Consider the following 15,302-nt stretch of genomic DNA (forward strand, 5'->3'; position numbering starts at 1 on the left):
AAAATTATGTGATGTGGCAGACAATATTTTTCTTGATTTTTAACTCCAGTGACAAAAAAACGCTGGCTGGAAGCTTGCTAGCTAGAGTACCTCACATTTCTGCACTCTTTCTGTTGTTTCATGATTCAGATTCATCCTCTCTGTAGTAACAGCATGTTTAGTCTGCAGTATTAGATGCATGGAGCAGATTTGGGATGCAAACTGTAATCCTATACACTTCATTTAAATAAGACTCACAGCCCTGTTGCCTTTGACCTCAGCTGATGCAGGGCTCGAATAGTCAGACAGTCAGACACGGCTGCATTACTGTGGTCTGCCACACCGTCTCTCGCATACTTAGCTTCCTGCTTTGCACCCACTCATAGAGTATGTCTGAAAAATTACATCAGTGTTTGCTTGAAGGTATTTTTAGGTGGCGCTGGATTGGGCCTTGCTGGGCATCAGCAGGTATTTTCCCAACCAAGCAGTAAATCTTGATGACATTTATATCAACATTTGCATTGATGTTTTGTGAAGTTATGATTATATTTAGTATAATAACCTGTAGAGCTAAATGGAAATTACTTGGCTGTGGGGATTTTGACTTTTTCTACTGTATTTTCTAAACCTGACATGATTCACCAGTGCAGTGATTGCCACCTGAAAGGGAACCTTTAGTATTAGAGCAAACAGAAAAAAACTACATGGATTAAAGCCTAAAATTAAATTTAAAAAAAAGAAAAAAAAAATCCATCTTAACAAATATATACAGTGTAACTTCTACCAGTTTTAGCTAGGCATTAGTATCCATGGGATGCTAAAAATTCTAATTAAATCAGAAATCACATAATGATCAGAAATGGAAAATGATGTTAATCCTTTATTTTTAGAAAATGTCTTCATACACAGAATATTTTCATCATCAGGCTATCCACAGTTTGTCTAGTGCTTATTTCCTGTAATGCATCTGCTTTTAGAGAAGGCAGAAGTGCTCTAATTTTAAAATTAGAAAGAATGTCAAAGGTCACGGTTCACTGGCAAGACGCACGACAGTGACATTTCTCCCCGCTCTTTCTGTTCTCTTATGCATTTTAAGTGTAAGGAGCATGGCACCAGCCTGATAGCCCCACTATTAAAGGGCCCTTTGATTCTGTGGGCTGGGTGGGGGTCAGAGTGGGTGTGTTCATGTGGCTTTAACACTACTACACTTAGTCACCACTCATTATATCCCACCTGTGCAAGCTGTAGTGTAAAAAGCAGCAAGTAAACTTTCTCACACAGAGACGTGCAGCTCTGCACACACAGCCTGCAAGTACAGAGAGAGGCTATCATGACTCCGCCGGTTCAGGTGTGGGGTCATCCAGTTTGTGCAAATGTTTGCGTCTTAATTTCTTGACCTTTACAGCCTCTTTTTCCTGTTCCCTCTAGCATGGAATAACAATATCACAATCCTGTGTCTTTTAGATTGAATTTGAAAGTTTAGATTTCTCCCCACTCATCATATTTCACAGTTGTCACATCAGTAAGAACCATTTCTCTTTTTTGGCTCAGGGAAAGATTTTCAGTTTTGCTGTGCTTGTATTTTCTATATTTACCATCAAATATGCAGAGTTTGTCCCATTTGGGAACTTGAGACAGTGAACTATGCCGAAACATATTTTTAATTGCACTGTGCCCTCAGAAGAAAAAGTGCGCTGAAATTACGCTTTATTATATGGTTCTTAAGTCCTCCAGCCAAAAGCAACTCATTCAGTTTTGTTTTAAGGCATCTTTTCTTCCCCTCCTCCTTCCTAAAAGTGGTTTTCAAGACTGCTGTACTGCAGTCTTACCCTTTCTTTGACATGCTAGGAGCCCCAGCGCCTGCCAATAAAATAAATAGCAGCTGAGTTGATTATACAGGGATAGGCTGGTGAAACACTGTACCCATTTAGCTTGGAAAGCCCTCATAGATAGACGGGCCTTTTTCAACCCACTGATCCCAACAACCCAAGTGTACACTAAGTGTTGGAATAAGTGGGTGGATATGTGATGCTGCATTGGAAGGCCTCTCTTTCTCATTCTTTTGTTTCAATTCATGCCGGTTGGTTTGCTGTCTTTGTTTAGTCAACAGCAGCTTTGACACTCCCAGCAGAGGACAGTAGCTTCTTTTAAAGCAGTCGTCTGCTGCCTGCATGTCTCATCGCAGGAAAATGAGGGCTGCTGCCCTGCTCAAGGGAGAGATGGAGTTTGTTTTTACGAGGCCCACCCAGGCATCTCACCACCAAAACCACAGTGAGGGCTGGAGGAAGTTAGAACATGAATCCTCACCATGGCTCACGTTCCATAGGCTGTATCTAAATATTTCTTAGAACATAGAAGCTCTGAAAACGAAGGGGGCAAAATAAGATGAAGGTCAGCATTTAAGTGCCTCAGTGTCAAATTCCACCTTCCTCACAATAGACCTTGTTGTCTAAAAAAATGCAAGGCTTCCGCACAAACATGAACTGAATGCATTAATTGGAATTATAGTTAACTGCATTTTGGAAAAGGGTGGTTTTCTATTTTGTGTTAGGACAAGAAAAACACACGTTGAGAGAAATGGACAATAGTGAAAAATCTATTTAGTGTTCAAGTAAGAAAACGACAAAGTGGCCAGTCAGTTTCGACCAGAGATGCTATCAGGATCATGGAACTATGGTTTGTTTGAGTTTTTTTTTTTTTTTTTTTTTTAAGGCTTCCATCTAAATTCAGAGCAAAACTAGAGGTGACTTTAGCGGTTGGCTTTAAAAAATTCAAATAAGTTGGCGGAAGAAGTTAAACGAGGAGAAAAATAAGGGCCTCAATGTTTTGTTTTTTGTTTTTAAACAAAATGCTATGTTGATGGTCTCATAGTTAGCAAACTCTGTTGACACTCTGTCTGTGTGGATGTAACCAGTTATTTAAGCACATCAGTTGCTGTGTTTTAGAATTAAAGTCAGGTTGTTTTGATACACACAATTGAGAACCGCTCAGATAGACTAGAGAGCTAAAGCCTCCTGCTCTGAGCCTGAGTTTGGAGATGAAGCAGTGGTACTTTTCACATCCTGATTCACCTGCTGCTACAGCAACAGCTGAAATCTCTTCCTCCACCGCCTCTAAGATCACCCGCTCCTTGTTCCCTTCACCCTCCTTTTTCTTCTTTGAAATGTCCTAGAAATTGATGATGAATAGTCCTGTAACCGCTCTGTTTTTCTTCTCTACAGAGAGGATGTAAAAGTATCATACTTTAGTTCTTAGTCCTTTTTTCTAAAAGTGTTTGTTTCCCCCTCTAAATGTGAAGATATTCACATATGATCCATATCTGTAGCTCCAGGTCTACGGACATCTAGCAAAACGAATTTAGCTGGAACTGCATGGAAAGGGAGGGCAGCTCCGCGGGCTAGATGAAAGCTCTGCTTGTGCTTGTTGGTGGGCAGTGATACCTACTGGGAACCACGGACCTCTCTAGCTTTAAAACAGGAAGTAAAGATTTGTGGGATGGAGAGTGTTTTTCAAAACAGTAGGTCAAGTTTGACATGAAGAGGAAAAGAACAGATCAACTTATCGGTCCAGTTGAGCTCGCCGGAGGCGCCAGCTACTCTTACACCACTGTCCTGTCTAAATTTTCGTACCCCCCCCCTTTCTGTGTCTGTTTGTGTCTCTCTGCTTACTCAGGGTTTCTCCCTCACTCTCTTTCCTGGTGGTGATATTTACCAAATGTCTGGGCAAAGGTTCAGCTTGTCCACAGGTCTGGATTAGATTTGCTCAGAGCTTAGAGCTCTGTTTAGCACTTTTTGCTTTAAGACCAGTGAAGCGGGTGAGGGCTTCAGAGGGAATTTCTTACAAAACTCCCTGGTCCTGTGGTTAGTGGATGGCGGAGTTAGGGAATTCCCTACCGGACATATCTCCTCTGTCTTTGTATAAACAATCACACAATAGTAATTTGCTTTCAGGAAAGAACATCTAAGGACAAACATTTTAAGATAACTGATGGGTCATACTGACAAACCGCTGTTCTTTTCTTTCCCCCCTGCTTTTCTTTCATGCCCTCCCTCCATCTATTCCCATGCTCTTCTCCCTTTCTTCTATTCTCTACTGATCATCTCACCTCCTTCAGCCATCCGATTCAGTTAAAGGAACAGGTTGCTCCTGGTGGCCCTCAGCAAGCCCTGTCCCCAGCCCAGTTACCAGAAGAGGCAGAGTGCCTGACGGTTCCCAAGTACAAGAGAGACCTGGTGCAGAAGCTGAAGATTCTGCGACAGGAGCTTTCTCAGCACCAACCCCAGGCCGGCCATTGCCGCATTGAGGTCAGCCGTGAGGAGATCTTTGAGGTAAGGAATAAAGCAGAATCCTTTTCACGCAAGGAAAAACACACGGTCAGGTGGTCTGAAGCTTTTCATAACCTTCATGCTTCTTAGAATGCAAAATGAACACAAACACCACGCTTCTTTGTGTTCAGAGGTAGTGAACCGTCTGAACCTTTATTTCCATGAACTGTATTGATGAACCGCATGACTACAAATGTTTTATCTAAGAATAGTTGTCATATTTATAAACCTGGCATTCCAACCTAAAACTTTTGTGTGCTGCAAACAATAACAGAAAACATCTGAAGGACGTCTGAACGCAGCCACAAACATGTGTATTCAAATTAAACCTAATAACTAAGAATTTACACACATACAAATTCATGGTTAATTAATCACGTGGCATTGAAAGCATCATATGACTGCTGCCCACGCATTAAAACAATAACATAATGCTCGCAAACCCCAAATCTTTGCATTTTTACTGGAATTTTTTTCACCCCATTTACGATGTGCATCAGAAATAGCCCATTACAGCACAGAACCAGTACTGAGAGCTACTTTATGATTTCCAGGGAAAAGCAGAACAGAATGGCCTTTACAACACCACAAAAAAACCTATTTCTATGTTCCTTTTTTTTCTCCTCCTCTGCCTCTTTCGTGCTCTCCCAAACATTTGTTCTACCAAGGCAGAGGCATTCTTTCTGGATGATTTCAGCAGCTGAACAGTAATGGGGAGGGGGTGTGGAAAGGAGCTCAGGCAGCAGTGGCAAGTGTTTGTAGCTAGACGTAACTTCATTACTCCAAGCTGCGCGATGAAGAATATGACTTCATTTCCCTTTGATGTGACGGCTTAGGAAGAACGTCTGAGAAAGTGTGAAAACCTGAAGTGCAGATCTACTGGAGGTTTACGTGCAGCGTTGCAGTGACGGTGACACCTCGTTACACTTGCTTTGCGCCACAAGCTGATATTTCATTGCACCTGTTTGATTCTTTAAAACGAAGGTCAATCTCACTTAACCGAAAACAGAAAAGTCAACAGAAAGTTGCTTACTGCTCTGCATGTAGGCTCATGTACTGCTACCTCACAGCAACTCTGATTACAAGCCTGACATGACAGATACTGGTAGAGTAGATTAGAGTAGATCTTGATATAGAAGAAAAATAAATAATCCTCTGAAGTTAATAAACTCTGCTCCCTTCCATGGACGGCTTCTTATCTTCTCATGGAGACACAGGCGTCTCCTCACTGATGCTGTACAGACCCAAACTACAATGAGGCAGGCCAAAGTAATCAACCAGTTTACTTAATGTTACTCGTAAAACTCTGTTTACTGTGGTCTGCTATTTTGTTTCAGGTTTTTTGGCTTCATTTTAGCACCTTTCAGTGGTGGAGGGGTCTTTTTTCTGTCATACTCAATGTTTAGCTAAATAATGATCTTTAACTGAGTTTCTCTGATGTCCCTCAGTAATGTTTTGGTGACTTTGTACACAAATCCTTTTGCTCACTAACATTCTGTAGTCGGAGGGCTAGTTTCATTTGTTTCCCATGTGCTGGCTGTGTGGTTTACCAGACATCAGCTGCACCTTTTTAAGACTCCAAAACTTCAGTTTACACAACTAAAGTGTTTGTGATGAATTTAATCTTGCAGCTGACTCAGTGCAGCCTAGATCTGTCATGTTTTCACAGCTGCAGCAGTGCCGTTGCTGTGGCAGGAGATTGTTTACTGCAGGGTGGCCTTTGAGCGTCTGGACTCGTGTTAGAGGACTGATCTTGATAAGCAAAACCTTTTTTTAATTGTACAGGATCCGTATGATGATGAGGATTTAGGTTTTTGTTTGTTTTAAAGCAATATCTTAATAGTAGTATTTAATGATGGTAGTAATTCTGTAGTATTTTAGGCTGCACATGAATGAATATTCTCATGTCTGGTCTGATTATAGAAACTTTGACTCAGGACTGCAGAGCTTTGAAGTTTCGAAAACTTGGAGTGGGAGTCCAGCAAAATATTCTGTAATAGTTTCGCTCATTTCCTCATCACCAAAACTATGAAGCCCTAAGAGGAAGGCGACGTTTACAGCAAGCTACCTGCCTGTTAAAACACACACCCGACGTGTCTGTTTGAATAGAAACCTGTAAACAAAAAGGACACATGCAGACAACAACCTGTGTTGTTGTAATTTACTGAATTCAAACACAAATGATCAACTTTCTTCCTTCCCTTTATATTACCAGGTCGGGTAGTTTTCATTAATAGGTTAAATTCACTGATGGTGGCCAAACATATTCAACTTTGACCGTGGAGTTTGAGCGCGCTTGGCACAGTGACAAACTGTACTGGTTGTTCTGATTTATTTCACACATCACGACTCTCTGAAGGTGTGAGTTGGTTTCCTTTACAGTCTTTGGTGTGTTTGTGCAGCAGGTAATACACCTACCCAACCAAAGTTGCAAAGTTGGTGTATTTCCATTCAGCAAAGATAGCAGTGCCACTGTTTAAGTCGTATTGCATAGAAATGTGATACTGAAGGGTGTCGTCTTTTACTGACCTGCATGTTAAATTTGCTGATTCATAGGAGTCGTACCGGCAGGTGATGAAGATGCGGCCGAAAGATCTTTGGAAGAGACTCATGATCAAGTTTAGAGGAGAAGAGGGGCTGGATTATGGCGGGGTAGCAAGGTAACATGTCCCATGCGTTTTATTTTCCTGTTCTTGAAATATCATTAAACGTTGATTTATGCTTGTTAGTGTTATTTTGTATTACATTTTCACACTGAACCCGTATTTGTGTTAGGGAGTGGTTGTACCTGCTGTCCCACGAGATGCTGAACCCTTACTACGGCCTGTTCCAGTACTCTAGAGATGATATCTACACTCTACAGATTAACCCGGACTCTGCTGTCAACCCAGTAGGAATTCTTTGGTTTAATAGTCATAATATTTGATAAGACATGTGATAATGTATGTAAACGGCTAATTGCTGCAGGCAAAAGCATGAAATACGGTTGGTAGGTAGAACAACTTCACCTTTAAATGATCAAGCTTCAGTTCTGTAAGCCTTGAACTAGTGAATTATTTCCTCTCCTGGGTTTTCACCATTGGCTTCAGCTTAATGGTGAGGTGAATGTGATAAGCTATGGAAGAAATCTCACTTTATTACTATTCTGTGTTTTAATCTGCAGGAGCACCTGTCATACTTCCACTTTGTGGGTCGCATCATGGGCATGGCAGTGTTTCACGGCCACTACATTGACGGAGGCTTCACTCTGCCCTTCTACAAACAGCTGCTAGGAAAACCGATCACGCTGGATGATATGGAATCCGTCGATCCGGACCTACACAACAGCCTCGTCTGGATTTTGTGAGTCCTGTTGTTTTCACATCATTCTTTTAATCTGTTTTCTAAACGCTGACAACACAAAGTTGAAATCGTAGTGTTTCACGCATGCAGGGGGGAAACATGTCTGCATAAACTAAAATGAATTAAAACAAAGCTCAGAGCACCGCTTATTCAGATACCCACAAAAACCTGATCATTTCGTCCTCAACCAAACCATTTCTTATGACTGCACTGCCCCCTGCTGCCACATGAGCGCAACATCCGACGTCAAAAACGAACAGCCCATTTTACTCCTTCACCCGCCGCTTTTAAAAATTGTGTTGGCTTGTGTGCCTCTGTTTTAGCCTGATTAATGGTAAACAGCTTTGTTTTGGTGATGCAGCTGGTTCTGTTTCTTACTCAGACATTGCTGATCATGTAAAGGTGAACACTGGAGAACCCCCCCCCCCCCAAAAAAACAAAAAACAAACAAACAACAACCCCAAAACAAAACAAAAACCTTTACATTAACATGACATAACAAATGGCCCCGACAAAACACCCTGGGAGTATAATTCCCTTAATTTAGTGACTGTGGAACAAATACTGAAAGATAAAGAAATCAGAATCAATGAGCTTGTACTTATCACTCTACATCCTGTATTTTCTGTCTCCCTGTCTGCTCAGGGACAATGACATCACTGGTGTCCTGGACCACACTTTCTGTGTGGAGCACAATGCTTACGGAGAAATCATCCCACATGAACTCAAACCCAACGGGAAGAGTATCTCTGTGACAGAAGACACCAAGAAAGAATATGTGAGGTATGGACTAAAAGAAACCCAAAGACAACAATGTGCAGCATGTAGCCGAGTTTAATTTGAGCCCATGCAAGCTCTCCTCTTTTACACTTCTCTGCATCATTGTCTGATGATAACCCTCTGTTTCCTCTGCTCTCTCATGCTCTATGAAGGTTGTATGTGAACTGGCGTTTCCTTCATGGCATTGAGGCTCAGTTTCTGGCCCTGCAGAAAGGCTTCAATGAGGTTATCCCACAACATCTGCTCAAATCCTTTGACGAGAAGGAACTAGAGGTACATTAGATGACAGCAGCACCTCTTGTAAAACATAAAGATCGTCATGTTTCATTTATATTGATGGGTTCTATGCCCACTCAGGTATTGTAACAAATTCCAGGATGATGTAAAAGTGTCTCTTCTTTCAGCTGATTGTGTGCGGCCTGGGAAAGATAGACATCGCCGACTGGAAGTCAAACACCCGCCTGAAGCATTGCACCCCTGACACCAACATCGTCAAGTGGTTTTGGAAAGCCGTGGAGTCATTTGACGAGGAGAGGAGGGCCCGATTACTGCAGTTTGTTACTGGCTCATCTAGAGTCCCACTGCAAGGCTTCAAGGCTTTACAGGGTACTTAACCTGACTGTGTGTGTGTGTCTGTGTGTGTGTTCCCAGCAGGCCTCTGCCTGCAGCTCTAAATTATTTTGTGAACCCACAAAAAGGTAGAACCCCACTTTTAAATATTGGTTCTGCTTTCCCTCCATATAACAAATGGGCAATTCCTTCAGTTTTCTTTGAAATTAAAAAGTGAGTAGGACTTCATGTTCATGTGCAGCTTCATATATTTACATTTTCTTGTACTCTGGGATCATTATTTGTCTTCATCTGCTGTCTAAAACAAACCTCTTAATTTAAGCCAACTTTCTTCTGATTGGCTGACTCTCACAAACAGAAGGTTTGCACAGCAGGTGGGAGTAGCGACTATGTTCGCTGTCAAATCGTTGTGCCTGCCATGGCCATTATCAGGTTATCAGTTTTTTTTTTTTTTGTTTTTTTTGTTTTGTTTTTTTAAATCTAAGAGTTGTGGGGAAAATTATGAAATTAGGTCTTTGCAACGGTCTAAATCCAGAGCTTTTGCTCACAGGCATTACTTTTACATACATTGCAGTATTTGTACCTTCACCAGCATAACAAGTTCACTTTTATGTTGGTGATGGATCCTGTTCGTGCTCTGATTGCAGGCGCTGCAGGGCCCAGACTCTTCACCATTCATCAGATTGATGCCAACACCAATAACTTGCCCAAAGCCCATACCTGGTATGTGTGACGTGTATCTCCAGGACTGATCCACGTGTTACACATTTAACAGGAACAAAAACTTAAATATTTTTGGAGTAGAAAATGATCCTTTTTCACAGCACATGTCCAAATCCTCTTTTGTTTTCCTCTTTCTCCAGCTTTAACCGGATCGACATTCCGCCCTACGAGAGCTATGATAAACTGTACGACAAGCTACTGACGGCAATCGAGGAGACGTGTGGCTTCGCAGTGGAATGAGAGCCATCTTGTAGAGTGTTTTTGTGTATGAACGAGTGTAACTGTGCAGGACTATAGTGACTATTTCTGACACTGTGACGCGCCAACAGGTTCGCTCGGAGCCTGATGCGCGTGTCCAGCCTACAGTCTTCCTCTTCTCTCACCACCACGGTCCACACTCTTCCCTTATCGATGCGTTTGAACAGCTGCTATAGAGTCCTCCCTCTGTCATCGTCAGCATCTTAGAAAATTCCCCCCAGACATTTAGCAACCATTAGTCTTTGTTTCTTTATTTTGCCGTTTTTACTGACTGATGCATGTCATGCTACTGAATCTTTAATACTGCAGGTAGCCATATACATTTTTTTTTTTTTTTTTTTTTAAACCATAGTAGCCATCTTAACCTCAGCATATATAACACCTTCCGATCCTCGTGGAGCTGTTGCTCCTGATCTCGTAGGAGTGTCACGACTTCATCCTACCTCGATGTCCTGCTTCGATATCGATAGGGTTTCATTTCAAAATGCTAAAGGTCATAATTTAGGCAGTTAAGAGTCAGAAAAGATCATCTGTGGGCCATAATTAGTTTGATTTTTCGCACCAGCAGTACTTTTGTACCTGTTAGGTCATTTCGTGTCATTTTGAAGTGGAACACAGATGATTCGGGCGTAGGTCCTCGTGTTTCGTGGCGTTTTCGAGGGTCGAACTCTGGCGGTGAAGGATTCTCAATCATGTTTTCTCCGTAAATCGCTGCAGTCGTGTAATGATGCTTGTCTGTGTGTTTCTGCATGTGTACAAGGAAAAGTAGCCATGTCGCAGTCGCCCTTCATCTCCGGTTCACCTTTCCTTTTTCTCCCTGCTCTCGTTCACACGTTTGTCTCCAGCAGCATGCCTATTTCTTTCTTCTGTTTTTTTCTGTCCGGACAAGCTTGCCTCAGCCCACTTAATGTCAAAGCATATGTGAAAAGAGCACATCTGTCCACGGGATGAGGCTCGGCGAAAAGCTGTTGAGGGCAGTTGCTCGTTAACGGTCACATCATCAGTTTAAACAGGCAGAAGTATTCCTCTCTCTCGTTCTCTCGTTCTCGCGTCACTTTAGAGCACTTTACAAACTGAGCGGTAATGGCAGGAGTGCTTTCTTCACATTAGATTGAAATATATCACGTTTCATTTGCTATACAACTACATTTGAAATAGAGTAAAAAATATCTTATACACCTGTAATTTTTAAGTATATATGTACAAATACATAGCTATTTTGTATATTGTTGCTTGTTCTTTCTGTTCAGTTTAAATGCAAGCATGTTGATGTCTGTCACAGACCTCTTTGCATTCTCAGGTGAAGTTGTCCTTTATTTTTTAATTATTTTTTTTTAAATTTTACATTAGGCTAGTATGTGAGGAGGGGATACAACTGTATATGGGGGCCCTTTCTTTAAACCTTTATTAGTGTAAACCTAGCAGTTTAAAGTGACGTTTTCTTGTGGTCTTTCACCGTCACTTCTTAACAAACATACGTTGTCACAGGAGACCACAGTTGCTGCTCTGGAGGTCTGGTAGCACAGACAGCGGTGTGATTTCACACGTGCAGGAGCGATCTGTTCGGCGACATTCATTGTTTTTCTGTTTTTTGTTTCTGTGCTGTTGGGTGTCCTGAGATCTTAAGAGCTGCAAATGCTGGAGTTTGACTGCTGCTGAGCTCCTGGGTGCTACATGGTGAAAATGTTTAACCAAAATGAAAAGTCACTGAAATACTAGAGAGGCGACAGCGAGAAGCATCTCCATCAGCAAAGCCTCCATCCATCCAAAAAGAAAACAGGCAAACAAAAACCACACACTGCATGAATGGATGCTTGAGATTAAAGGATATTTATTTGCATAAATTTTCCTATTAGCAAACTTTTTGACTTGGAAAGAATCTAATAAATGTTCTTTACTTTTTTTTAATTTTATTGTTGTCGTTATATGTAATCTGCATTTACTTGCAGCCATCGGTGGTTTATTAGCAGACACCCCTCGCATCGTAAACTTTTTTTTTTTTTTTTTTTAATAATTCTATTTTTGTTCATCACGAGACAAAACAAATAAAAGTGAGTACATTGAAATTGTGGTCTTTGTCTAGTTACAGATATATTCATTGATTTTTATCTTTGATAATTTTACTGGAAAATGCATTACAAGTTTATGGGTTTTTTTGTTTTTGCACACATTATGCATACTTGGACTCCAAGTTATAATCCAACACTTCCTTCTATTTACCAAATAGTTATTGGACTAAATATTTTTTTTTTTATGTAGATGGCATATATAGACTCACAAGTATGTTTGTTCAGTGCACAAAGTCCACATCTGGTCTTTGTTGCCGCCTTTGCTTTTTCCGGACGGTTTGGTCTTCCGTACAAAAGCTGTTGGGGCTGAGTGCTTCCAGACGAGGTGAAAATGCTCTCTCCCTCCTGTTAAGCAGCCAAATTAATCAGACAGTCTGAACAGTTTTACAGATGATTGTTAACCTTCTGAAGAAACATCTGCGATTTATAAAAGTGCAAACTTAAATCTGATTCTGGTTGATATTGTGCACTTAAAAAAAAATCAGCTGGTTTAAAAACCACAACAAGTTAGTGTTCGGCAGACTCCTCTCCCCTTTAATTCCTGTGTGTGTATGAGCGAGTTAATGATTTTTGGTGGAATTCAGTACAAAAAAGAAAACTTTTTTTTTTTAATGCACCATGTTTCCTTTTGAATCCTGTTTTTGTATTTATTATTACAGTATATGTTTGCATAGTTTTTAACATCAGCTGCTCTGTGAGTTTGTAACTGACACCTGTACATAAAGACAATAAAGAAGCAAAGTTATAAACTTCTTGTACCCTTGCAGAAAGCTGAGCAATAAAACTGTGCTGTTTGGACCTAACAGCATTATGTTTTATAGAATTATGGCTGTTACTGTGGTTTTTATCTATTGTTGTAGCTTTTTTTTTTTTTTTTTTTTTTTTTGAGTGATGGTTTTTCTGGTCATGTAATAATCTGCTTATTAAGTAGGACTTAAGTGAATACGTACAGGGTGAGTTTCACAGGGGGGTGACACAGGTAGGGCCTTCAGAAAATCTACATATTTGATGCTGTGTTGAAAATTATCTTAGAGAACATTGGTCTGTCGTTTTTTCATATCGTCTTTCAAATTTTAAACAAAGCAACAAAAAGGCAAAGTGCACAATCTGACAGGCATTAAATACGATTCCCAAAGAGTTAATTTTATTATTATTTATTAATTTTTTTAAATAAATTTGACAAATGGAGGACAAAAGAAGTGCTGGGCCTAAAAGTTACCTACACCAGATGAACAGTATTCTAAATTCATTTAACACACAAATATCTGAAGCAGGATCTCAGAGATGCGTCTGACCCTTCAGTTCACTAAAGCCTCATCAGAGCAGAGCGGGGTTGTCTCACAAAGAGTGGAACAAAAGGCAAAAACAAATAAGAATTTTGAATGTACTTTAAGAATCCCGGAGAATTATTACTGATTATCCTGAAGGCTGTGTTGAAGAATAAAGGTGATCGTACCAAATATTGACTTTCGAGCTCATTAGAATAGCACAAACTATTTTTGCTGCAAATATTTTCTGCTTTCAAAAAAAAAAAAAAAAAAAGCAGAATCGGAATACTTTCTTTATCCCTGAGGAAATTACGTAAATAAAAGAAATGAGGGGTTGCACAGTTAACCACTGATCCGATCAATGCTCTAGAGGTGGGGTAGGCTTTTAGTTAGTAGTTACCGTCAGCTGGCATTAACCGTTTGGATTCGGGTACCTTGAACCAAAAAACATAAACACTACCGAACATTTCCGCATACTGGGCTAGGAAAGGTTTTAGCCAATCAGGTGCCTATTTCAGAGGGACTGATTTCCTGTTGGCTGTTCAGCAGACGCAGATGGAAATAAATGGTACTTCCCTGTTTCATATTGTGGCGGGCCAGGCCTGTTTGGGTTTTTTGACGACTACGTTCTGTTCCAGGCGGCAGCGTTACGGTTGCCATGGTTACAGGGTGACGCTCTGTTTCCTCGGTGAGGAGTTGTTGTTGTCGTTGTCGTCGTTAGCTAATAGGCAGAATGCTACAGGTATAGCTCTAAAGAATGTAGCATCATAGGCAGTGTAGTCCGTGCTGCAGGGAGAGTGGACTGTGTGGAGATACAGAAATTCTTTTATTGCTGCCATATAATCTGCATCATTATAATTGCATTAATAACATTCTTTACAGCAGGGGTGTCAAACTCAAATACACAGTGGGTCAAAATTCAAAACTGGAACAAGGTCGCGGGCTAACATCAATATTTATTGTAAAAAAATCTTCCTCCAGATTTAAGAATGAATCGCTTCTTATGGACTCAAACAAGTTTTGCTGAAAAACTGAATATGGAACAAGCAAAGCTTAATACTAAAAAATAGATATATTAGCTGTATGATACCAGTAGGCCAGCTCTAATAATAATTTGGTATGGCTTCGCGGGCCAGAGTTTGACACCTATGCTTTACAGCATTATTTCATCTAATAATATTTCTCACAGTATTGATACTGCATTACAGTTGTTTATTGAAGATGTCCATTTGAGGATCCTTCCATTATGTTAACTTTTATTACAAGTACGGTTGGAAGTATTTTATACACATTGCATATCTGTGCTCATTTTGAGTTGATGTTCGGTTCATTAAGGGTTTTAAGCTTCACTGGCGTGACTGTCCAGGTGATACATGCTGAGGGAAACTAGAACATAGAAGGATAACTGCAATGCATGCTTACAGTACATATAATACATATAATCTAGGAATAGGCCTGAGCAGAGGCCCAAATGTTTCCAGCTTCTTGTTGCAAACCTGTTGCATTTTATTCTACTTGGCAACAGATGACTGGAGGCGATAACCAGCACTCAGATACTCTGAGGGCTTAAGATTATTACCTTGTATGGAAGGTGTTATCAAAATGAGAAGTTCTATGTCTGTTTATAGCTATTAAAGATGTACGATTAACTGTGAATTTAATGGGGGGGGGGCGTGTACCCCACTGCTTTATAAGTATCCACAAATCCAAAATCTGGCAATGGCTACAAGCAGTGTGCATTAGTAGCAAGTTTCCCTGTCAAAGGTGATTTTAGTTTGACTGCTGCCTGGTTACCCATCAGTGGCAATGCCTTTAAAAAAAAAACAAAAAACCTTTTCAAGTTAACCCAGACTAGTTTGCATAATGACTGGAAATCATTATGCAAACTAAGGGCAGACAGGAAGGAGATAATATATCCAAAGGCCTCTAGATTTCCCAGTTTTCCTCTGCATGCCATGGTAAATGGACTGGTAGTTTAATGGCACTTG

General features: G+C 40.6%; 1 protein-coding gene across 2 annotated transcripts in view; it reads left to right on the forward strand.

The window, feature by feature from the left end:
* LOC309709160 (E3 ubiquitin-protein ligase SMURF2-like) overlaps positions 1-12,869 on the forward strand; it is a 63,564-nt gene extending 50,695 nt beyond the window's left edge. For both annotated transcript variants that reach the window (XM_082537658.1, XM_082537659.1), the window contains exons 12-20: positions 4,094-4,307; positions 6,861-6,964; positions 7,080-7,194; positions 7,468-7,646; positions 8,292-8,429; positions 8,579-8,699; positions 8,831-9,032; positions 9,644-9,719; positions 9,860-12,869. In XM_082537658.1, the coding sequence (XP_082393784.1) occupies positions 4,094-4,307; positions 6,861-6,964; positions 7,080-7,194; positions 7,468-7,646; positions 8,292-8,429; positions 8,579-8,699; positions 8,831-9,032; positions 9,644-9,719; positions 9,860-9,959 (1,249 nt within the window). In that variant the 3' untranslated portion in view covers positions 9,960-12,869. The remainder of the gene's footprint in view (positions 1-4,093; positions 4,308-6,860; positions 6,965-7,079; positions 7,195-7,467; positions 7,647-8,291; positions 8,430-8,578; positions 8,700-8,830; positions 9,033-9,643; positions 9,720-9,859) is intronic.
* The last annotated feature ends 2,433 nt before the right edge of the window (positions 12,870-15,302 follow it).

The sequence above is a fragment of the Aulonocara stuartgranti genome (genome assembly GCF_965226115.1).
Source record: "Aulonocara stuartgranti genome assembly, chromosome: 6".
NCBI lineage: Eukaryota > Metazoa > Chordata > Actinopteri > Cichliformes > Cichlidae > Aulonocara > Aulonocara stuartgranti.